At 40.8% G+C, this 24,768-nt stretch overlaps 2 protein-coding genes across 4 annotated transcripts; one reads left to right on the forward strand and one right to left on the reverse strand.

The window, feature by feature from the left end:
- Positions 1–1,856: 1,856 nt before the first annotated feature.
- Positions 1,857–19,913, reverse strand: micu3b (mitochondrial calcium uptake family, member 3b). 3 transcript variants are annotated; one of them, XM_031280000.2, is made up of 15 exons: positions 19,556–19,913; positions 17,338–17,485; positions 14,449–14,480; positions 14,234–14,312; positions 12,008–12,055; positions 11,830–11,912; positions 11,663–11,734; positions 10,174–10,215; positions 8,176–8,271; positions 7,580–7,668; positions 7,194–7,365; positions 5,130–5,238; positions 4,725–4,882; positions 4,043–4,111; positions 1,857–2,995 (listed from the first exon to the last, which is right to left on the reverse strand). In XM_031280000.2, exons 1-14 carry the CDS (start codon positions 19,808–19,810, stop codon positions 4,043–4,045), a joined length of 1,452 nt encoding a protein of 483 aa, XP_031135860.1. In that variant the 5' UTR covers positions 19,811–19,913; the 3' UTR covers positions 1,857–2,995. The 3 variants fall into 3 exon arrangements, with proteins under 3 accessions (XP_031135860.1, XP_031135861.1, XP_035861365.1); XM_036005472.1 differs by lacking the exon at positions 1,857–2,995 and adding an exon at positions 3,002–3,861 and having other exon boundaries at positions 4,003–4,111; XM_031280001.2 differs by lacking the exon at positions 8,176–8,271 and having other exon boundaries at positions 19,556–19,912.
- A 235-nt stretch (positions 19,914–20,148) lies between these two features.
- Positions 20,149–22,772, forward strand: fgf20b (fibroblast growth factor 20b). Its single transcript, XM_031280221.2, has 3 exons — positions 20,149–21,016; positions 21,368–21,471; positions 21,637–22,772. The coding sequence occupies exons 1-3, from the start codon at positions 20,728–20,730 to the stop codon at positions 21,880–21,882; spliced, it is 639 nt and encodes a 212-aa protein (XP_031136081.1). The 5' UTR covers positions 20,149–20,727; the 3' UTR covers positions 21,883–22,772.
- Positions 22,773–24,768: the final 1,996 nt, after the last annotated feature.

Raw genomic sequence — 24,768 nt, forward strand, 5'->3', positions numbered from 1 at the left:
AGGTGTCGATAGCATATTGTGTTTTCTCATTACCTTCAGTTTAGGTAACTGGAGGTCTGCACCTGCGTCTGCTGCTTCACGCCCAACAGCACCTGCAAAATATTCTGCATATACTGCAGAGTAGGCTACACATTGTACTAGCTCACCTGCCAAGCTGAACACTAACTGTCTCATTTCACACATTAACTGCTACTTTCTGATTGAAAAGGTCTTTTAAACATTTTTTTTATGAATGCTGTTTTAATTAAAAGAAATTAAGCTACCTGTTGACAATTCCGTGGGTGGCGCGCTGCAGAATCAGAATCAGAAAAGCTTTAAAACTAACAATATGCAACACAATATGCACATCCCACTCTTAGAGTTAGGACAGATAGCTAAGTAACATGTCAAAACTAATTTAAATAGCCTGATCAAAAGATGTCTGAATCTGACAAATAGGATACTGACCCCAAATCACTTTTTTTTTAATTTTTTTTTTTTTTAATCACTAAACACATATTTTCTATTCCATCTATAAGGCTGGACTTTACAAAATAAGTAAATAAATAAAAAGCATTTTTGTGACATTTATAAATATCTGTGAAGATTTGAAATGTTACAACTGAGTCCATCAGGGAATTACTAGAATTGTTGGGTCTTTATAAATTATAGAGTGTGGTCTAGACCTACTCTATCTGTAAAGTGTCTTGAGATAACTCTTGTTATGAATTGATACTATAAATAAATTGAATTGAATTTACTTGTCAAACAGATGGTATAATGTTCTGATCTGAAGAGAAGTCTAAGAAAATAACCCCTATGGTATCATCATCTATTTCAGCTTGGGCTTGAGACTTAATTATTTTTTTTAAAGAACCAAGCAGGGAGGGTCTAATGAAATATATTATTGAGTTGCATTTTGGGAAATGTAGGATCCAGTGTCTTTTGAGCTTCATCCATAACAGGCCCTGTTTAAGTCGAGACATCTCCACCTCTGCTGCATTACTTTCTTTCTTTCTTTGAATCTGTGTTCTAAGTCCCACAGCCTTATGGAAGTCCATTGCTAAATTGCTGAAATACCCCTTCAACTCCCCATCAAGGTTATTTTTGTTGATAGGAACTGGATTGTTCATACAGAGAGGAAAGTGAAACTTGGGCAAAACTACCAGTACTTTCACACAACACAGGGCTGGGTGATGTGATGTCTGTGGAAAAATGATTAGCAACGCAGGGATATGATGGGCAAGCAAGTGCAGCCATTCATTTTCCTTTCTCTTGCTAACAGACGGAGTTCAGAAAATTGTATCAGTGATGTTTTATGCAAGGAAAAAAGAACTCGACATTACAATAACCACATGGTGTCAAGTCACAAAACACTAATTATATTGGTAGCCTGTAATGACACAAGGTAGTACTGGATCATTTAGATAAATAAGATCCTATTTAACAAACCTGAAAGGATTTAATGTCTGAGAGTGAATGGATGAACATTACAATTCAACTTTACATTATATCTCAGGGATTCTTTAGTCTTTGATGAACTCCTTGATCTTACTTCAAGAGGTTCAGGACGGGCCTGGATCAGCTAATCGGGAGCACTGGGAGAATTCCCTGCTGAATTAATCATTTAAAGCTGAGAGTCCCTGATTAAAATCTTGTACACCCACACAGCCTCAGGTTTCTTACGATTAATACTGTTAATGATTTGCCTTCAGGTTGAGAATAAAACAGCTCACTTATTCTTCTGTGCTGCTACCATCAAAGAAAGTTAACCGCCGTGTTCCTCGTGAGGACGATGTGAACAGTTTATTAGCTGACTTGGCATGTCTGTGTGAGACAGAGGAAGACAGGGAGCACAAAATAACCAAGAATCCAAATATTTTATATGATATTTATTGTACCATGTCATTATAAATGCGTCAGTGTAACAGTCAGGACCTGATTTAAAAGAATGACATTTCATTTCCAAAACTATTCAAGAGGTAGACTAACTAATCCAAACATCCTAAATGAAATAAGTTTGCTTAATATTAAAGCATGTAACATTTTATCTTTTTTTCAGGACATAACTCCACCCAAAGCAAACATTACACCAGGAAACACCAGTCATCAAGAATTCCACAGTAACATGTTCAGTAGTACAAGTGAGGATTTCTATAAGAAGAGTGTAAACTCTCACAGAGCATAAAGGGAAGGTCATTTTAATATATTGCTAAAGCTAATTTAAGCGGATTGTCCCAGGAGTGGAACAAACATATGGCTTTACTATTTTACATTTTTGTTCATAAAGAGGTCATTCCTGCCAATGGCATGGACATAGCACTTGTCTTGTACTAGCTAAGAAATGATTAACACTGTTAGCTGCCTGTAGTTAAACAGTGAAAAAGCCCCAGACTGAGTGTGTTTGTTCAGGCCTGCTGGCTCTGGGGGATCCTGGCGGATTTTAGCTGCAGTGCTTTGGGAGAGAGGAGGAGGAAGGAGCAGGGGAGCTGCTGTCCTAAGCTGATCTGTGCAGGGGGCTGCAGGACCAACAGAAGAACAAAGTATGTGAGCAATGCTGCCGCCGTACAGAATCAAGCTCGGGAACACAAGCAGAATCAAACTGAACCGCACACACTGGCAGAGCAGCAATAAGACAATGTTAGACTTTTAGATAAATAAATAAAATCAGTTTTCTTCAATCTTAAACTAATAAATATATTTACAAGTAGATTAATCAATAAATAGTTAAATATCAGGCAAAAACAGTTAAACAAACTGTTTCCTCCAATTTAGAGTCCAGCAACATTGTGTTAAATGGATTTAGGTTCATAATGGGTCATTCTTGTTTGTTTGCAACAGCTTCCAATTAGGCTGGCCACATCCTGTTTGTGCCACATCCTGTTTATTTAAAAAAGAAATTCTAACATAGTGCAATAAAATGCTGCAACAAGCGTTCACCCTTCTGTCCTGATAGGGAGCACAGAGGACGCACAGCTCGTCCAGTTAAGACATGCACTGATGATGGGATTTTCACCTGGTGACAAAACAGAGAGAATGATCAATACCAGTCCAGTGTGACACTTTGTAGACGTCGACCAATACACTGCTACGAATCAGTTCAATTATTTCTTGTATATACTGAGAAACAAGAATACATTAGACTACAGAGAAACAAAAACTCTTACACCTCTTAATCAAACAGTCATGGAGTGCAGCAGTAGTCCTGCAAGTATGCAGAAACAAATCTGGGTCCTCTGCAGTCAGTGACCACAGCTGTGGATCTTCAGCATACAAGCAGCAACTAGCAATCTTTTTTCAATCAAATTGCTGTGGCAGCTCAACGTTTGGTTAAATACACTTATCAGCTTTCTAGCCAAGAGTTAGATGAGAAGATTGATACCACTTGGTATTGATCTTCTCAGCTAACTCTTGGCAGAAAAGCGAAAAAGCACATTTCCCCAAATGTTGAACTGTTCCTTTTAACTGTTCAAAAGGTTACACTCATGTCAGAAAATACAAATGCTGTACTGAAGTTCATTGCACTTTCATATAATCAAATAATGATCAATAATGAGGGAGAATGGGGGCAGTTTTTGTCTTTTCTCTCAAAATAGACATTTTTTATATTGCAGCACTGTTTGCAAAAACATCCAGATCAAGTCCTTTTCTAAGATTATCAAGCACTCTCCCAAGAGGTGCATTTCCTTTGAATCATTTATACGGCTTTAAACTGCACTGCTCACTGCTCTTGTATGCAGACTTAAGCTGGTATCTGGTGGCAGTTGATCAAGCGGTAATATTACAGTGTAACTCAATGCTGTGGGCGAGCAGTGTGGGCCCCGACCCACATCTCAAAAGACTGACTGGTATAGTGTGCCTGGGAAACGCTGTTAGGAAACAGTTTAAAGTTGCATTTTTCAACCTCACATAAAGTCGTGCTAGTATACTGTATATATGTATATATATATATATATATATATATATATATATATATATATATATATATATATATATATATATATATATATATATATTTTCCACATTTAACAGAGAATGCTGACAGTGTGAGAAAATACTTTACCTATTTGCCTGAAAGCTCCTTCTTCATGCAGGACTTAAAAGAGGTAAACTTCTCCTCCACTCTGATGCCCTGTGAATGTGTGTGTGTGTGTGTGTGTGTGTGTGTGTGTGTGTATGTGTGTGAGAGAGAAAGAGAGAGAGAGAGAGAGAGAGAGAGGAATACTGTGAGAAGACCATTTTCATGATGTCCCGCTAGATGGCAGTATACTTTCACAAAAATCACTAATTGCCAACTCAGAGGTGAGATTTGTTTCAGTAATAAAAAGGTTCAGGAGTCTAATTTAGACATTATGGTTTGGGGGGGTGGGGGGGAGGGGGAGTTTAGGTAAACTACCACCTGAAGAAAAAAGAGACATAATTAGTGCTTACTCAAAACTGTAATTAAACCGGAGGAGTGGTGTTTGTGATGCTAATAGTTGCTTAAGTAGGCCTAATTGTGTGAAAGTACTCTGTTTTTTGAAAATAAACACACACGTCTGTGCTCAGCATCAACCCATATTTGCCTTTCAGTCCCTCACCCTGTTAAATCTGACTTGACTTTGCATCTGTGTGTGCTATCCAGCCTGACAGATTACACATTAAGAAGTAGCTGTCGATGCTGGTGTCCAGACACCAGCACCTCTGTCACCCTCAGAGTCGTAAAAGAGAGATAGATGGCATCTAAGTGGCCTCTGCTGTCTCACCCCGCCACCGCGGTGCAGCCGGTCCTTCATGACGCCAATGAACTCCTTGTGGCTGAGTTTATCGTCGCGATCCTCGTCGAAAATCTTAAAGACCGTGTTGACCAAGTGGCGGGTCAGCTTGATGCCCGTAGCAACGTAGACGCCGCGGGTAAACTCCTCTGAAAGGGAAGAAAAACAGGTGATCGGGTAAAAGGTCTTTATTACAGATGTATTTGCTACAAATATTAATATTATTACTTCCATTAAACAGACATTGAGACAGATTGTTTTGTTTTCAAGGAGTTTTGCTTGAGACAAAATCAAAAGAGGAAACACAGTGAAACTCCCTGAAAACTAAACTATCCAGTGACTCAATTTAAAGTGTTGTACCACCATAATGTGACTGCAAACTGTGTGAGACTTTACCTTGACCAATGGAACGGTTGGCAAAGTTGTACATTTGCATGGCGATGGCAAAATCCTCCAGGTTGTTTAGGAACTGGAAGAAGGACCTGAACTCCTCAAAGGTGATTCCCTGCAAAAAAAATATGACAAAAATAAAACACAGCCTTTATTTATGAAACATAAAGCTTGTGAAACATGCAACATGAGAAATCATAAAGTGCCACATAAAGCAAACGGCTGCATGTGTCAACACTCCAGCAAAGGATAGTGCTACAATTCACACAACACATAATCTGCTTCCTTTCATCCTGCGGGGAATCCTTTAGTGTGTGTGGGACCTTGAAGCCATCAGATAGATAACATACCCAAACAGACAAAGTATACATTGCTGGATTTTCCCTGCGCAGTATGGACACGCTGAGCTGTCGGCAGCGGGGGGGAGGACTGTAGCTTTTGGGAAGAGGTCAGGCCGTTTGCAGACTTTTCTAAAGCAGATTAACCTGATACTTGAATAAACAAAAACAACAAAAGTGATGAATCCCCAAACATCTCAGGCTTGGCTGATGACTCAAACACTGAGCCCATTGATCTCCACTCAACCGACCCGCAGCTACTAGCTCCTTCTCTCGCCGGGGGCCTCGCCAAACAGGCAACACACACAGTCTAACAAATGGAGTAATGACTAATCTGTGACGCTTTGCTGTTTTAACAAGGTGAGGGCCATAAAAAATCTCTTAGCCTAATGATGAGGCCCACTTGATCGTCAATAGAGATCTCGCAACAGGCTACTCGAGGTGGCTGATGAGCTGCTGGTGTCTTTTCAGCGTGCCATGAGAGAAAAACAAATTAAAGCTTAAATGAGGATGCTTCACTCAACAGCTAATTCACAGGGCAGTACCAAAAGAAACAGAGGAATAAAATACTCCCATACTTACACAAAACTACAGAGTGCAACACTACGAATACCTTGAATGTGTGCTGTTGATCTCATATCTAAACGTCTCTATGACGGCCGAAAAAGTTCCAAACTAATTCTGTTTGAGCATTACCTGATCCTAAGGCCACATTTTTTTTGCTTCAAAGTCTGTGAAATGCTTACTAGAGTTAGAGTTAGAAAAGAAGATTAATACCACTCTTATGTGCGTTTGCTAAAATATGAAGCTATAATCAGCAGGCAGTTATGTTAGCTTAGCATAAAGACTGGAAACAGGGGGGCAGAGCTAGCCTAACTCTCACCAATGTAAAAGAAAAGAACAATCTTCCTCGCAGCACCTCTAAAGCACAACAATTAACACATCATATTGTGTTTGTTTAAGATGGACAAAAACCAAAATGTAAACAACAATTTGTGATTTGACTGGAAGTTAGGTCATGGGATTATGCTTGGCTGGGCGCAGTGGGGTCAGCCCTATGTTCCCACAGCCCAATGGTCCCACATTTCTAAGATTGTTCTTAAAAGTAGGTCCTATGTTAGGGTTAGGGTTACATTTCATCTGTAGTCCATTGCTACTGGATAATAGGTTGGGTGTAACTGGCTACCAAATTGGGAGAAAGGGGGATACATTTTGAAAGAAATCTTAGAAATGTGGGAACATGGGGCTGTGGGAACATAGGCACGCACAGTGACTTCCTGGAGTCTTGTCGTCACAATGAGTGTGCCAGGTGTGGTACCATCGTGCCTGTGCACACGGTTAGTTGTCAATAAGCTACAACACATAATTTAACCGAAAACCAAAAATTGTAATTACATTTTTTATTTTCATCCGTTCAATCTTTCAATATGTCTGTTTAGCATGTTAGCAGGTGGCGGGGTGTGCCACAAAGTGAGTGTGAGGAACTATGGGAAGGAAAAGGTTACGAGTTGGATAAAATATCCTGAACACCAATATAATGTACAATTTGATAGTCCTACAGCCTTTGTGAATCTTATAATGCTGAAGAGAAGAGTTGATTGATCTCTCCTGCAGTTTTTGATGTTGTATTGGATTACATCATATTGTGAGGTGTTACTGTTATTTTGTCTACCCCTTTTGGGAGCTGTCAGAGATAACTTGATGACAAATCTGAAGGGAAAACACATCGCACCTTTTCGTCCGGCAGGCTGTGGCGCACGTTCTCCAAATACTCGCTGACGTCGTCCACTTTGGTAAAGCGAAGGAGGATCCGAGCAAAATCTTCCTCGCTGATGGTGGGCAGGCCTTTGGAGTAGGAGAGGAACTCTATCTCAAGCACCTCTGTCTGCAGGTTGTCCATGAACCTGGAGGAGCAAGACAGACTGCTGACAGAAAACGCCACCACCAGAATACTCACATGCTCAAAGGAACACTTAACATGGTCACAAACAAAACCACTAAAGGGTTTAGCTGTTGGAGGTATGAAAATGATTAATGGCCATATTATACTGTGAGATAATCATTTTCTCAGGGACACCATGATTTATCACAGAGCAGACAAACTATCTTTCAACTCACTCGTAAAAGTCTTCAAATTTCAACTCGGCTTTGCCTTTTTTCCCAAAGAAATGCACCAGCAGCGTCGTCTCTTTTCTTTCATCCACATGCTATCAGGAGGGGAAGAAATTACTGCATTATGACTCCTCGTAGCTTTAAATATCCACCTCAGCAATGATTCAGCTAAACATATAGTACATATACAGTACATTTGCACAAAATCTCAGTTTAAGCAGCCTGGATGAGCTGTTTTCTAGCATACAAGTGTATCATGGTAACACCAGGTAAACATTAACGACATTTATCTAACCATGCTGAAAGCTTGAAGTAAAGATGTAAGTTAATAGCCATACCCAGGTTCTGCTATTGAATAATTATTCAGAGTTAATGGTTAATCTTTCACTGTGGCTGAAACCAAACAGCCTTTCTGCATGATAAAAACACGTGCCACGCAACAGATTCATTAAACATGCTACAGAGGAAATATTAGTGAGTATTTACTCTTGCTTTCAAGAATATGCATATATCCACAGTGCTAACATGAAACGTACAGTACAGACAGTCAGAACCTGGTGCATTGTATTACTGTATAACCAAAGTAATGAGGTCATGGCTACCTCAGTGAGATCAGAAAACAGAACTTGACTTGTGCCACGTCTGAGAACATCCCACATGCCCCGGGCCTCCGCATGCTGACTGTCTTTTTTAAAAACCTACGGCAGCAGTTGAAGCACAGCTGTTAGAAGACAAAATATATCTGGCACATGTTACTAAGATTAGTAGAAGGAATATAGATGGACAAACATGGACACACTGAGGCAGGCAGGTGGACGTATATGTACAGACTAGAAAGAAGATGAAGAGTCAGACAGACAGGTATGTAGCAATAGGATAAAAAGTCAGAGACAGAGGGAGAGGCGGACTGTCATCCATGGCATCCATCCATCCAGGCAGAAACAGACTGGGGCTGACACCGGTGTATCTGAGAGGCCCATCAGCCCTGACGTGAGCCTGCTCTGCAGCCATGCATGCAGCCTCTTGGTGGAACACAGGCCAACACAGCTAACTCATGTCCAAAGCATGCAGGGCGTGAGAGCTTGAAGGGTGATTCATGCCAGGTTACCTATGTAACTGAACCCACCCAATACATCATCATTTGATGCTATGCTGAGACATAAATGCATGTTTTCAGACACCTTTTACCAACTGTCGTGAAATACCTTCAAACTAAATATAAAAGTTAATGCTGCAGACTTTACCAATACACTTAAATGCACAAAAACCTTTGTCAACACATTTCCTGTTTAATGTTGTCTGGGACAAAGAAGCCACTCTCTGCTATTTTTTCTCGATGAGGTCAGGCTCCTGATCTTGGATTAACCAATCATTATCATTATTACAGCTTACACTGCTGCCTTCACTCTCCCATCTGCTGTGGGACAACTATAACTACAGCTACGCTGAAACACAACTGTCAACAACAATGTTCTTGTAATGGGTGTCATGTGCAATGAAAAGATCACAGGAAATTTGTCTCGAGTAGTTAAGAAAAGCTATTATTTCTAACTCCCAGTTATAAACCAAACCACGTTGGTGCCTCTCGCTCTCATTCTGTTTTTTCAACCTATCATGTCTTCGGTCTAAATGTTTCTCAAGTCTCGACATCACATCATTCTAAAGCAACATCAGCACACAGCCAACCAGAAACAGCCAGCCGCCGCCGACACGTGTTCTTAAGTATGGCTTGCTTCATTTCATAATATTTATTTATCTTATCAACTTTTTTTTTTTAATCTATCAAGCCTGAGGGGGAATGTGAGACGGCTGATAAAACAGCTCTTCCTCTGCGCCTCATCGCTTTTCACCAGAGAGAGAGATTTACGACATGATCCCACAGCTAATTACGGAACAACTCTTCAATGCACCGCGCTGTTCCCATCTCATCCAATAAAAAGATCCTGATACACTTGTAATTAGAATGTGCTGGGGAAAGCCCAACCGCAGCACTGAAGACATGCTTGTTATGTGTTTTTGAAAAGATTTGACTTTTGAACTTTTTGCTGGAAAGATACCTACAGAAGAAATCAAAACAAAAAAGACACACCTAAAGGTAAAGTCTTCAAACAGATGGGTCTGTTAGCTGTGGGCTCCATGTGTGTGTGTGTTGAGTGCTTTGCACAGTTCTCCTCTCTGACTGGCATCTTCATGGTCAAACCCATCACAAAAGGTAACCTGAGCCCAAATACCACTCCTCAAGAAACTGTAAAAATAAAACATGGGGGTCCGGACGAAACCTTGTCAGTCTTCAGGTAAGAGCTTTTTGAAGTGGAATCTCTCGCCCAACGCTGACAAAAGCCGGGTACATAAATCATCTGCACTACCACACACAAAGACAATATGTCAGATAATGTTCAAGTACACAGCAGTGTATTTCAATTCCAGTGAATATGAATGAGGTTATCTGGTGTTAACAGACACAAATACGGGTGGTGTCAGCCCCTGAGATACATGTGTGTTTTCTGTGTGTGTTGTCAGGTTAGGAAGAGCGCATGCCAAAAATACATGCAACCAGCAGAACAGTTCATTTTCCTTCAGGGAAAGAGAACAATACATACACTGTGCGGCTGGGATTTGGGTTGACCGTACAGCTGCAGGCTCTGAAATAAAAGAGAGCAGAGAGAGAAGATTCATTTATAATTCACAAAGGAGTTTAGAACAGGAAGATGGTTGCAAATTAGTTTTAAGTCGATGGATTTTTAAGTCATTATTCAAATTAATACGACATGACTTCCAAGATTCTTATTCATATTCTTAAGCTTTGTGAGTGCACCCAGAGTCTTCATCCTCAACTTTGTCCTCTTGCAAAGCATCATTATATTTCCAAATCTAGAGTACCCATTCTAATGATCTTTTTGATGGTTATACGGGCTTCAGATTAATGCAAGACTGTCCAGAGATGCTAACATTTATCCCGGCAGAGTAAGCTCCTCCATGTTGTGTTTGTGCGATAAGACCTCAAAGAGTCGCTCTTATCGCTCTACTAAGCCCTGCCTGTTTACATCCACCTGCATATGGCACAAGACAGCCCTAAAGAGATGAGAGGCTCAGGCATGTTTTACCCCGTATGACCACATTCACCTCTGTGCAGCCTGTGTTCTCTCTAGGAACACAGAACCCTGTCAAGCTAGACAATGGTTCAAATTTAAGATTCAGATCAATGTCAAGCTGCTACTAATCTTTTTTTATTATTATTAACAATGGATCAAAGAATTGTGTGCAATATGAAAGGTATCACTCGTGGGGACACACCCAAAGAGAATAACATGAGTTAGTCCCTGTCAGCTCTACAGAGTATTTTAGCTTCTTTCGGCTAATTGTTTTGGTTTTCCGGCCCAAAATTTGACTGTTTTGATTTGTTCTCATCGATCTAATCATCCTCGCTTCAAGATGTAACGGACAACTTTCTTCAGTAAAAAAAGCTCTGATAAATACACTGTGCACTAGCAACCCAGCACCAAACGGCAGACAGACAAAGTTAGCAGCTAGCTGGTGAACATGGCGCAGTATTTACTGCAGCTAAAGAGAGATATTTCCCTCAGGAGTTAGTGAAGATTAAAACGAGAAGAAGCATGACTCCACTTGAATGCTGATTTTGCTCTGTGTCTGCTGGATGTGTAAATAGGCAACTAGCACTAGAATGCCGTATCAACTTTATACAGTGATAATATGTCCTTGTGTTAACAGTTTTGTGCGCTGTCTCCAAATGGCCAAATTAATTAATTCTTTTTTTGGACACTTGGGGGCAGCAGACCTGGCTGAAAGCACAACGGCAAATAAAAAGAAGGTATGTGTTAGCAAACCATTATATATTTACACATCTAGCAGACTTTAGCGTTAAATATAAAGTCGTGTTTCTGCCACCTGACAACTGTAAGTCCAATATTCTGTCTTTTAGCTGTGTTTTAGTCTACACCAAATCCAAAAGTAGCGATAACTCTGTGGGTTCATAATCACCAGCAACCACCTTTACATTACGCATACTCATTTAGTATTGATTATAGCAGCTTTAATAACCGTTAAAAGGCATTTGAAAACAAATCATACCTTCTGGTCAAATCTTTCCACGTCTTCAGCAACTTCCTTTCTGTGCTTTTTCGTACGGAAAATTTCTTCCAGCTGGTGAGAAGATGAAAAGTTACTATGCAGAATGTAACATAATCAGAACAAATGTATTTAATTACTATATCTGATTATCAAGATATGACTCATACCACCAAGAACTCCCTTTTGTCCACCATTTCATTGCCATCTGCATCGAACATGTTGAAAGCAATCCTGAAGCCTGCATGGGGCTCTACAATCAAACAAAAATGAATTACATTGGATAGTCACATTTTAATCTCTAAATGTGTTTCAAAATCATTTTTCGTAAGTCAGTTATATACTCACTTGTTAAAATGCAGAGCAGGAAGAGGTACTCTGTGTAACTGAGGATACCTGGAAAAAAGAGGAAAATGTGTCAAGCTGAGAAACAAAAACCAAAATGTTCCCTTTTCCACACGACGATCAAATAGCATTAACCAGTTAGCCCAAGGTGTTTACAGATGTTCAAAGTCATCAGCCCGAGATGAATAAGCCATCCAAAGAAACAGTGCACGCCTTCAGACAAGAGTAATCTTCTCGCGCTCACTGATAACATCTTAAAAGGTGCCTTTTCCTTCATGCTTGGTGTTCCCATCACACAAACACAGGCTTTACAACTGAGCTGACCGATCTGGACACAAACCCAAACAAATTTAAGGCCTACGGCTTCTGATCGTGTTTGGGTAACAAGGTGTAATACATTCTCAAGTGATCTGTCACTGATTGAGAATGGCCGATTCAGGTTTTGTGTCGCGTCCTTCAGCTCCCTTTGTTGTGTGACACGGAGAAGGGGAAGAGTAAGTGTCAGGAGACATCTAAATCAACTCAGGAGGCTTCTCCCCTCTGACGCTGAAAGCATTCCCAAGCTTTTGTTTGCTGGGGAAGATAGAGAATCGAGCTCAGATAGTTCTGGGTGACTGCTCTGGGTGTTATGGGAAAAGACTTCAGGTACGGGGTTTGCTGCAGGGAGATATTTCCAGCGAGAGGAACACTCAAGAGGAAAAAACTAAACTGGCAAACAAAGATGTCATTTTTGCTTTCCTCTTGAGGCTGGAACAAATGTTGCTAGCAAGATGATATATAGTCAAGTGAAACATGTACAAACTGAGGTGTGAAAAGAGAATTAGTGCTGCATGCCATTAGACATCTAAAAAAAGTTCTTGTCATCCCAGCTGTCTCTGTTTGGCAGGTATAATGACAACAGATCTCTAGCTTCAAAGCCTTTAAAGCTTAAATGGGTTGAAGAGAGAAAAAACTTTTAAGATTCCAGCCATGTTTCACCAATACCACACACCTTCACTCCTGAAGGGAGCCCACCCCTCCTCCTCCTCCTCATCCTCCTCCCTGCAGCTCAGCCTCGGAGCTCAAGTAGATGTTGTTAGACAATACAAAGAATTCCACAGAAACACTTCATACAGAGTGGCAGTCCTGGAGATGTAATCCAATGCCATTCTTAGGCTTCATAATGTCCGTGGTGATCAGGGGGGTGGCCAGTGGGACATGCCTCGACATAGCTGGGTTCAAACAGCTCCCTCATTCTCTAAAGCAACGCTTTGTTCACAGATCAATCCAGTCCTTTTTTCCCTGACAAAGCCGCAACGTTTAACAGCAGGATTAAAAGCCCCAAATCCCAGCATTGGCACTTAGCTAAAGCAACATAGGAGAGAGCAGAACAGTAAGATCTGATGCTTCACTGGCTCGTATGACCTACTGAGGTCCCAGGTGGGAAAATATGGGGTAAAAGATCTTCATTCACACACTGACAACTTCATTTTCTTAATGCCACATTACTATGATTTGAGGTTTGCAGGTGAAGAGTGCAGTCATTTCTCAAGCCGCTTTAAGTAAAGTGAGATTCACATGAAAACCGCAACTGTGTTGGTTGCCAATTCATTTTCGGTCAATCGACTAATCGAATGTTTGACTGTTTCAGCTCTAAGTATTCATCGTGCATGGTATATTGCACAGGAGGAGGAAAAAACATACTGCCATTAGCAGTAGGAAGCATTTTCATCCTTCATGTCTAAGGTTCGATGGAGATTTAGGAAGCAAAATTATGCAAAAACTTTACTAAAGTCTAGTGATCGCCATTTTAGTCCAGTACAGTTACAAGTAATAAAATACAGTATACAATAAAGTTTCCAAAAATAAATGAATAACTTCTTTGAACAAAATTCCTACTTTCCTAAATTAGTACCAAATTATATAGTTCCTTCCAGGAAACTTCACAGTTATCGCGTTTTTTTAATTAGAGAAACCGGGCCGGATCATTACGTATATTATCAGTGGAGCATTCTCTCCTGCACATGTTCCCTGAGAATAAATGCAACATGTTACCAGAGGGAGAGATAAGATGAAGTATTTACAACACACTTACTACTCTGAATTATACGAGGCTGACACGCACAACAGAGCACACTCTGAGCAAAGCAAGGAGGGCCTTTTAAAAAAAAAAAAAAAGCATAAAGGGGAATTACTTAAATTCAAGGGATGTTTGTGAAGAGCTGTAATACACAGAGTGGGTTACTTCACCTCGTTCATGAAGATTTCTAAACAAATTAGATGATCCTTTCCAAACAGGCGGAGTATCAGCCAGCATCTTGTCTAAGTCCTGAAAGAATAAAAGAAAATCCCAAATCACTCATTCATTTCTAAATCCTGAGTAATCACAGCAAAATGCAATGTTTGTTGGCATTACAGTAATGCAGAGGAGATTCTGTAAGTACTTTGATGACAGAGCAACTCACCTGTTTTGTGAGGGACTTCCATGCTCTCCTCCCTAAGCAAAACAAGGTTAACAACAGTTAACAGTTAGTGCATGAGATACAGTATGTGTGACTTGGACAGTGGTGAAGTGTAAATAAGTACATTTACTTAAGTACAAATTTGAGGTACTTGTACTTTACTTGAGTATTTTACTTTTATGCAACTTTATACTTCTACTCCACTACATCTCAGAGGCAAATATTGTACTTTTTACTGCACTGTATTTATCTGACAGCTTTAGTTACTTCTTAAAATGTTTCATCCCCTTCCTGTCCAGTGAAAACAATAACAGAACAAAACAAATCTGATAAACTGAAGGATGAAGCCTTCCTTTATGGTTTGAGAAAATTCTCCAAAAGTCTTAAAAAGCCTGTTGGATCAGCTGGAAAATGCATCAGTTGAAAACACGGCTGTTTTTCTGACACTACAAACATGATGATCTTATAGACCATGATGCATTGCTGTAGATTAAACTACCCAACAGTATATAAAGGAGTTACAATGAGCACAACCTTAAACATCACACAAACATTACAGCAGTAAAATGAATCATACACATTAATGCAGCAGGAATAATAATCCAGAAACATCAGATATAACAGTACAACCCATTTTACTACACAATCAATACTTTTGTCATACTTTTAAGTACATTTTACTGATAATAATCACATACTTTTACTAGGAAAGAAAGGTTTGGAATGCAGGACTTTTACTTGTAGTGCTGTATTTTCACAGTGTACTTTTACTAAAGTAAAGGATCTGAATATGTCTTCCACCATTGGTGACTTTTAATAATGTGATTTTAATGATGACTTCTATATTAGGAATATAAAACCGAGAAACAAAAGTGAAAACAGGTGTTTATGTGGACAGAAACAAAAGCTGTGTATCTCCATGAACGCATTCCGATGCTCAATAAAGCAGAAGATAAGATGGAGGTGTTGTAAAAAAAAAAAAAAAGAACACTTTTTTTCCTGGCTGGGAAAATGACATCGATAAAAGTGAGAATAACCCTCCACTGACACATTTTAGAGCCTGTGTCTAAAGCTAGGATTATGAGTGCCATGTGATGGCTTGCTCTCCACCAAAGTGAGGTGTCTGAGTGTGCGTGATGTCCTCAATGCGAGCATGTATTTCATGAGTTCGTAAACATATCTTATGGATGTGATATGAATAATTTACATGACAGCACTTTAAGTTTGGACTCTAATGGTCCACTTCTAAATGGCCAGAACTCCACCATCCTCTGCTTCATGTGTTGTCTGAAATAAAACCCTCAGTTGTGAATAATGGTCCCGTCCAAGGCCTTCCTAAACATGCACAAGAATGGCAAAAACACATCTCTTTCTTTTTACAGCCACAATATAACCATAAAACACCATGATTACTATTTTGCAACACATTAGCCTCCAGAGAATTATGACACACACAGTATGCTTATACATTAGTGCCCCTTATTTACCTTCCTCATTAGCCAGTAAAGACATGTCCAAAACATTACAGCAGGCCACACACCTTAAATCATAATCAATCACAGTAATCAGAATGTATTATCATTACGTTTATGACATCCAGTTGTTTGGTCTCTCTGGGTCTGTGCAAGTTTGTTGCCACATAAATGAGCCATAAAAGTGGGGTTGCCGGTAAAGATGTCTATCTTTATGCAGGTGTTATGACTGAAGCTTTTCAAGCCACAACCTAATGTCTGATGACACTCCACGGGCCCTCAACAAATTGTAATGTTCCAGGAAAAAATACACTGGGACTTTTTTCAATCCCCAAGTAATTGGAGGATGATGGGGGTTTATCTGATGAGTTGACAGAGGTGTTATTAAGCAAATGGTTGCTGACAAACGGGGCTGATTACAGAGGCAGTGTAGCGTCTGCAGTGCAGCACACTTTTACAGTCTTCATGAAGAAAAATGGGCTGCCACCTTCTCTAAAATGATTGATAGCCACCTTTTTAAAAATACAGTAAAAGTAAACTAAAGTCCTGTAGTTATTTTTGAAATCACATCAGAACCTGTGTCCTCTGTTATTTGGAAATACTGAATTAGCCTGGTTTCATGGTGGAACGTTTTAGGAACCCAGGAACCTTCAGACCCAAGAACTAAATATAGTTCTTGACCCCAAAAAGTAACTTTGGGGACAGAACGTTGATGGCCCAGGGACTACTGGGGCAGAGTTTGCGAAAACAGAACAACGCTCAATGGTCAAACACAAAGTCCAGACTGCTTCAAATTATTTACACTGCAGCAGGCATCCCGTCTCCTTTTCAAGTTATGCATGTCCCCTTTGAATCCATTCATCACATTCATCTCAGTTGCACAATAGTAAAGAGAAAACAGAGAAAGGCACGATGACTCTGAGTTGACAACGCCAACATTTTCCGTCACTTTCTATATCATAATCATAAGATTCCTTAGATGTGTGGGTAATTCTTTTCATTATTGATCAATCTACTGATAAAATGTCACAATGCCCTTAGGGTTGACACTTTCAAGTTCCTTGGAACCACCATACACCACATTCTGAAGCGGGAGGCCAACACCAGCCATATCATTTTATTGTATTACTGTTAATATATACTGTATATATAGGTATATAGTTTTTAGCTGGTGACCTCATTAAGTTGTTTATGTCAGATCACCAGTCCACAGTCACAAAAACATTCAATTTACCAAGATGAAATAGAAAATTAGCAAACCCTCCAATTTAAGAAGCTAGAATAATTCACTGATAGGCAAAACTGTCAACGGACTAATTGATTGATTGAATTGTTAAAGCCCTAAACATCAATAATGATTCCCCTCCTAATCCAATGATGTTTTGTATTGTGGAAAGTTGAGTAATAGGAGTGCACTCACTCTTAGGTTCATTCAAAGTGACGGACTCGATGAAGTTGAGTGGCGTCATGTAGAGCTGGCCCTCGTACTCCACCGAACTGAACAGGCGAAATCTGTTTTCATAGGACGACATGTACACATCTCCATCATCCAGACCATAGCTCCGGGCCTGTAAACACACACACACACACACACACACACACACACACACACACACACACACACACACCCCATCATGAAATATTGCAAATCATCTCAACAGTGATAATACAGTCTGAAAGATGCTTTTTATGAAATCCACTGAAGCTTTTCTTGTCACGAAAAGCCTTGCTCACATGGAACAACAAAGAGGTCCATGTTTAATTCAGTAATGGGGCGCATGTTATGTCAGCCCTATTTTTCATCCCTGCGCACCAGATAATGTCCCTACAACTGTTCAAACCCAGCCAGATCAGAAGGCCGTATTGGTGAAGACAGAGTGGATCTCTCTGTCAGGTGGCACAGTGCCAGGTCCACCGGGCACAGCGCAAACACCCAGGGAATGTGTGCCCCCCTCTGCTTAACCATTAAACCCCCTCTAACCACCCTCACCTCTCATCAAATGTCAGCCCCTCGCCAAGTCTCAGTGTCCAGTTTACTGTGTCCCTGGATTCCTGCTGCTTGTGGACACCAGTCAAACTTTCCTCCCTCCTACCCGCACATACTGTATAAAACTTACATAAGTAATCTTCTGTAGCTAGAAGTGTGCAAACCACATGTTTGTTTACATCCCATGTGATCTATGAATATCCTGTCAACAATGCCAGCACATGCCAAAGACACTAACTGTAGAAGTGCTGCTACATATGCTAATAAGGACCAAATATATATTGTACCGGGGGCGGATGAAAAACTTGACACAAAATTACAATAGTGCTGCAAAAACCTGTGTAAAAATAATAAGTAGTGTTGGAATGATTAGTCAATCAATTGAAAGCAAATCTAACAACAAGACTTTGAATAATTGATTAATAAGTAACACATATCTCAAGACAAAATGCCAATAATTCCTGGTCTCTAAGGTGGCAACTAATGGTTATTTTTATTAGGGATTAATCTATCAATTTGTTTCGATTAATCAATTTGATTGGAAGTATATGGCGTGCCAAAAAAAACCTTCTTTGTTTTGTCCAACCAACAGTCCAAAACCTCCCCAAAGCTTTACGATGATGTAAAATAGAGAGCCTGGAACCTGTGAATGTTTCGCATTTTGCTTGGTGAACGACTTATACCATTAATCAATTATCCAAAAGCTTGCCTATTCATTATCTTTAGAATGATTAATAGATTAATCGACATTGTTGCTCTAAAATAGACGCACTTTGTTCTGGTTTAAGCTTCTCAAATGTGAGGATTTGCTTCTTTTCTGTTATATATACAGGCTATATATACTGTAAATTGAATATCGTTGGGTTTGGGACTGTTGGTTGAACAAAACAAGCAACCTGGACATGTCACCTTGAACTCTGGAAAGTTGTGATGTAAACAGTTTCTTGTGTTTTCTAATCATTATTTAAAGAAATAATGAATAGATGGATCAATATGAAAATATTCATCAGTTGGAGCCCTGCTTGGTCATTTTTGTAGCTGTGGTTTGTCCAACTCCGTAGATACTAAGTAAAATAATAGGAACATCTTATATTAGGTACGGCCTCGAAATTGACAATTCATTTGAATAAAAAAACTGTAATATAGTATGAACAAAAACATACACTAAGAGCTTCACAAAGCTACAAATATTGACATGCTATTCTATTGGATAAAATTAGGCCTATGTAGTCAGGTGTTTCTGCTATTTGTCCATATGTAAATACAATATAATGTATACATACCTACTATATGTATTTTTATTTAAATTTTCTTAAGGTAAGTAGCCTACTAGTTATGCAGACAAAGCAGACAAGACCCTCACTTATGGCATTCATTAGGTCACCATCTTGTCATTTCAGCACCATAGGGCGGGAGAGCTCCATATAGTGACGACGACACATGAACGTTATTGTAGTTTCACGTGCACGACATGATGTGGGCTAGGTAATTATGTTACACATGCAGATGCCCCGGCCATTACTGTTAGCCTATCTTCATATGACAAATTAAAGTGATGCGTTTTTCACGACAGCCGGTGTTTTTGTCAGACTGTATGTGAGCTGAATGTTGTCACTGTATCCTCGCAGCTTGACGAATGTCCCCACTGTACCTTATCGGTGGCTGAAACTGATGGTAACGCCAGATGAAAGAGTCGAGCCTCGACATGGCTCTTCAACCCGGAGCGCCTACCGACAAACGAACAGCAGTAATAAGCAGCACCGGCCGCGGCTGTGACGCATGCTCCAGCGGCGACAACTTTCAGCGCTTTTGTCGCCTTCGAGGACGTTTGTTGTTTCCGCGTCGTAAGAGTCCCCGTTTTAAAGCTGTTAGTGAATAAAGGGATAAGCCTGCGCAGGGCAGCCATCGTTGTTTACACTCAAACGTCGTAACCTATGACACACACACAGCAAAGAGTCTGCAAAGAGCAGAGAGCAGCTCGAGCTCGAGCCGCGTGCTGCTCCGAGCTCGCGAGAAATGCCGTGGGTATTTCAAGTCGCTCTGGGATTACAGGGCGTCAAATTTGTGAGAGTGAAGGAAATGTTGAAGTCTTTGGATAAACATAGAAACAGACACTGAATAACGTATCATGTCTCGTGGGTTGATTTAAAGTGTCATATATATATATATATATATATATATATATATATAGTTGTGTTTATAGATTTAATTAGAATTTGAAGTGATGTAAATGCAGTTTACCACAGCCCACCATCAACTCCCCCGTGTCTCTCTTTATTTTATGCCTTTGGAGAAGGAAAAAAAAAAAAATCCCTGCCAGGGCACGTCTGAACTGTGACAGCCCCGCCCATTACTAGTCCTGTGGTTTTGCACCTGCCTCACCACCCCTGCCACTTTGAGCGCAAACCCTCCAGGAGCTCCTTTACCTGCACTGCAGCGTTTATTCAGCCCTTACTAACTGAATGCTCTTCTGCTATATGTCTGCTCCACGGCTCCACTGAGGCATCACGCTGTGAACAGGTATGCAACATGAGGGCTATCTGAGCAGCAACTGCAGCCCACCCCGAACTGATGAAGACGCAGCGGTAAAAAAAAAAAGAAAAGAAATCGGTGCAGCCAGCAGCTAAGATTTGGTGAGTGTTTCATGTCAGAGGAGAGAAATCTGCGCGCCCGAGTGTCCTTGCACAACGGGTACATGTGCTAAGTAACGGAGGAGGTGGACGTAAACATGCATTAAGTGACAGTGGCAACCAGGTAGTCTACTACGCAAGAGCGCTCCCTCCGGACCTCCTCACTGAACTTTACCCGCTGAGCTTTGACGCGATGGCTGCTGCTGCTGCTGCTTTGGGGGAAGTTGGAGGCGTCTTGCACGGCATCGATGGTGTCGCACAGGTCGGGTCCCATTTCCTCCTGACCCCTTTTGGGGACAGTCCGACGCTTTTGGGGGAACACCTCATACCTGGGGACAGGCTGTCCCGGAGCACCGCGGCGGATTTAACGCACCTCAAAGGGATTCTCAGGAGGAGACAGTTATACTGCAGAACTGGTTTCCATCTGGAAATACTTCCGGATGGCACAGTGCAAGGGACGAGGAAGGACCACAGCCGTTTTGGTAAATACTGAGATAATTATTTCTCATATATTTTGGAATTTATAATGTAAGGGAATAGAAAGTGGCCAACAGTTATATATATATATATATATATATATATATATATATATATATATATATATATATATATATATATATATAAAATAAAATAAATACCTGTCAAAAATAATCAGCAACAAGAGGGAATAAGAATGATGAAAATAATAATATTATGATAGAATTCTGTTAATAATAAAATTGTGCCAATAGGCTGCTGCCAGAGTTGATTATTATTAGAATTAGAGATTATTTGATAGTATTCTTTCATCTTTCTCAAAGTCTGTACTGAACAACTGTGTTATTCTTCTCCAGGTATTTTGGAATTCATAAGCCTTGCTGTTGGGTTGATAAGCATTAGAGGGGTGGACAGTGGACTCTATCTGGGGATGAACGACAAAGGAGAGCTGTATGGCTCTGTAAGTATCAGCTTCATGTCGCCCAAATCCTCATTTTTGACCACAAGTAGCTTTTTTCTTTATTTGGAGAATTTGATTTTCAGGAAGATACATTTACAGAAATAATAAATTCATTGCTGCATCCACAAGTCAGGTCTTCTCATATGTTTTACCCTTTGTTTTCAGGAGAAGCTCACAGCTGAATGTGTCTTCAGGGAGCAGTTTGAGGAGAACTGGTACAACACATACTCCTCCAACCTGTACAAACACGGAGACAAAGGGACGCGTTACTTTGTGGCATTAAACAAAGACGGGACACCAAGGGACGGGACTAAATCCAGGCGGCATCAGAAATTTACACACTTCTTGCCCAGGCCTGTGGACCCTGACCGTGTGCCAGAGCTGTACAGGGATATCCTGGGACACAGCTGAGACCCGGAGGCCGGGTCCAGTTCAGGAAGTTGCTAAAGCCCTGGCAGGCAGGGCAGCAGAGAAGAGGAGAGGGACGCAGGCAAAGATGTGGCCGGTGCAGGCTGGTGGACAGCGGCCCGACCGGCAGGGATAAAGGCATCAGGGCCTCTTATAGGAATGCATGGGCCATCTCTCAGCAGCCAGGAAGACGGGCTAGAATGTCTGCACGCTCGGCATGAGGGGGTTGTTTGTTTCAGAGGCCAGACGGCCCTAAAAAGTACCTGCGTGGAATAGGAGATGAATGGGAAACGGAGCTGAATGATCAGGGAGCATGTCCTCTGGTCAGATGGGGACGACAGCTCAGTCCATGGGAATCTGTACGATCATGAAATGGTACTTTTAATGTGGGTACTGTGTCAGAGAGTTTGTTTAGAAGGACTTTGAAGGAATTCATGTTTTTGTTTTCTTACCTGTGTCTAGACCTGTTTATAAAGAGCAAAAAGTGTAACAATTTATTTATTCATTTTAGGTACATATATTTATGTTATATATTTATTTATTTGAGAATATATTTTTACAGTTAGATACATGCAATATAGAAAAACCACTAGAAACTGTATTGATTATATAAAGACTGAGACACTGTACCATTATGTCTTTTATTTAGAAAAAAGCTCAGCTATTGATATACTGTAATAAGACCAAAAAATATGAAACATATTGGCAACATTTGGAAAAGAACCCCACATCTGAAATGCATTTTATCACAATATGGAAACTGTGAATCAATTTGAAAAGAATCGTTGTAACGTTGACATATTCATTTTAACCAAACTACTGTTACATGTGTTACAGGAGGAATCTGAAGTCAACACACTGACAATACAATTAATAAATTGCTCAAAATGTGATGAAAATGCTTTTTTCTTGTCAGCTTATATATGATCAGAGATGTGGGTATGTTGTTGGTTGCTCACTATGTGTCCACTTATAACCAATGCTCCTTTAAACAACCCACATTTTTATTTTTAACAGAGCAATATTTTAAAACAAGTATACTTTATTGGTTGCCTTTATCTTTCAGAGTTTAAACATATAAACCCGCTTACGAGACCAAAGTTGTCTTTCTTTATGGACACCATTATGCCGAGAGAGGAGTCGTAGACCTGATGCACGCATAAAACTTCAAAGCCTCCGTCCTGAATCCTCTGAATGTAGAGGCCATGCAACAACACGATCAGGGCCAAATAAAATCTGACCTTTAGCTCAGTCCCAGCAACTTTAGCAGCTGTGTAAAAGTGGAGGTCAGAGCGATAACCTCTGATGACAGTTTGAGGATGAAAGACTTGTTAAAATGTCTTATTAAATAAGACTTGTTATGTCTTATTCTCTTCTGTTTCTTTTTTTTCTTTTTTAAATGTAAGATTGTTTTACTCCCATCACACATCACATTCGTCCCATGATGTTTAACAACAGAAGAACTAGCCAAAAGTTGGAATTATGAGGGACAAAACAGCTGAATTACTCATTTATTTTGAAAAAAATCCACTATCGCATATCGGTGCACAGTTTCCTCCACGGCTGGGGGAAGATCTGTGTCGAAGCATGAAAGCTCAGCCTCTGATCTCAGCGTGCGTGTGTGTGTGTGTGTGTGTGATGGCGAGCCAGTGGGGGTGTCTCGATACAGGGAGCCAACCCTGCTGCCAACTCTCTCCTGTCTGCAGTGTGATACTGTGGGACTTTCCCACCTGCACACCTTGAACATCAACACACTTCTGTCGTCGATTAATGAAAGCACCCCGTGGTGTATTATAACCTGCGTGCATGTGGACATCCCCTGTCCACCGGGTACACACACGCAAGCCTATTACAACATGAAAAAAGGATTCTGGTGCTTGTTTTTGGAAAGAAGCTCTCACTGCTCGTCTTTCTTCATAGAAAAGTTAACAAGCGTGAATATGATGGACGGGGCGTGCTTCATTCCTGTCCCATCCCATCTTTCAAAGCTAAGGAGAATGTTGCGGCAATAGTTTGTCCATGACTTTGACCTACAGCTTTTTTTCTTTTCTTGTTGCAATACCACCAAAGAGACTAAAGTCTCAGTGCAGGGCCCTCCGCCATCACCCTTGTGCCCATGAAAAGCAGACTTTGTGCAAATCTAAGAGCATAACCCCCCTCCGACCCCCTCTAAAAACGCTGGAAATCCTGACTTGTGATACCTGATGCCCAGAAGTGCTATTTGGCACTTGTTTAACCAATGTTTTTGGAGTCTACCTGGCCCTGAGACAGATGCTTTTGTTCCACCTACTCAGCCTCCTCCAGGTGGTCTGTGGCTCCTCGCTGAAAACACTTAAACCCCTCATCCGCACACACTCTGGAGGGCCGTCTCACACGCTTAATAGATGCTCCCTGACTTTCATCACCTCCTCAGCAGCAGCCTTAAAGGGCTCTGGAGGAAACCCAATCAAGTGTGTGTGTGTGTGTGTGTGTGTGTGTGTGTGTGTATATGGCATGGGTCCACGGGCAGGTGTGGAAGTCAGTGATCTTCTGTGTCTATCTTCGCAGTCCAGTCAGACAGCGCAGGTGTTCCCACAGCACTCAAGCTCTCACACTCTGATCTCAGGCCTGCTGTTTGTCAGCTGGAGATATGACTTAGCAGCAGAAGGAGGAGGAGAAGGAGGGTGGAAATATAGCCAGCTTTGTTGTCTGCCCCCAATTATCAGAGAGCATAATTTCTATATTTAGAAGGCCACGTTGGGGAAGACAGGGGAGGTGCCGAGAAGCTCACCTGGTGCTCTAAAGCCGTGGCCACTTCTAAGAGTGTGTTTGCGCAGGGATGGTGTCTGCAGCTTTGTGTCATTTGAATCCTGCAACTATTGATTTCAGGCTCTTTGTTGTTTGTTTATT

This window comes from Sander lucioperca, chromosome 1 (genome assembly GCF_008315115.2).
Source record: "Sander lucioperca isolate FBNREF2018 chromosome 1, SLUC_FBN_1.2, whole genome shotgun sequence".
In the NCBI taxonomy this organism is placed as follows: domain Eukaryota; kingdom Metazoa; phylum Chordata; class Actinopteri; order Perciformes; family Percidae; genus Sander; species Sander lucioperca.

Bases quoted from the DNA above. Each gene is read 5' to 3' on its own strand.
- micu3b (XM_031280000.2), bottom strand. From the start codon at position 19,810: ATGGCTGCCCTGCGCAGGCTTATCCCTTTATTCACTAACAGCTTTAAA. The intron at 11,913-12,007 runs GTGAGTATATAA...GTTTGATTGTAG, and splicing joins CCTGCTCTGCATTTTAACAA to AGCCCCATGCAGGCTTCAGG. The intron at 7,669-8,175 runs GTAGCCATGACC...CCCTCCTGATAG, and splicing joins TGTTTTCTGATCTCACTGAG to CATGTGGATGAAAGAAAAGA.
- fgf20b (XM_031280221.2), top strand. From the start codon at position 20,728: ATGGCTGCTGCTGCTGCTGCTTTGGGGGAAGTTGGAGGCGTCTTGCAC. The intron at 21,017-21,367 runs GTAAATACTGAG...ATTCTTCTCCAG, and splicing joins GAAGGACCACAGCCGTTTTG to GTATTTTGGAATTCATAAGC. The intron at 21,472-21,636 runs GTAAGTATCAGC...CTTTGTTTTCAG, and splicing joins AAGGAGAGCTGTATGGCTCT to GAGAAGCTCACAGCTGAATG.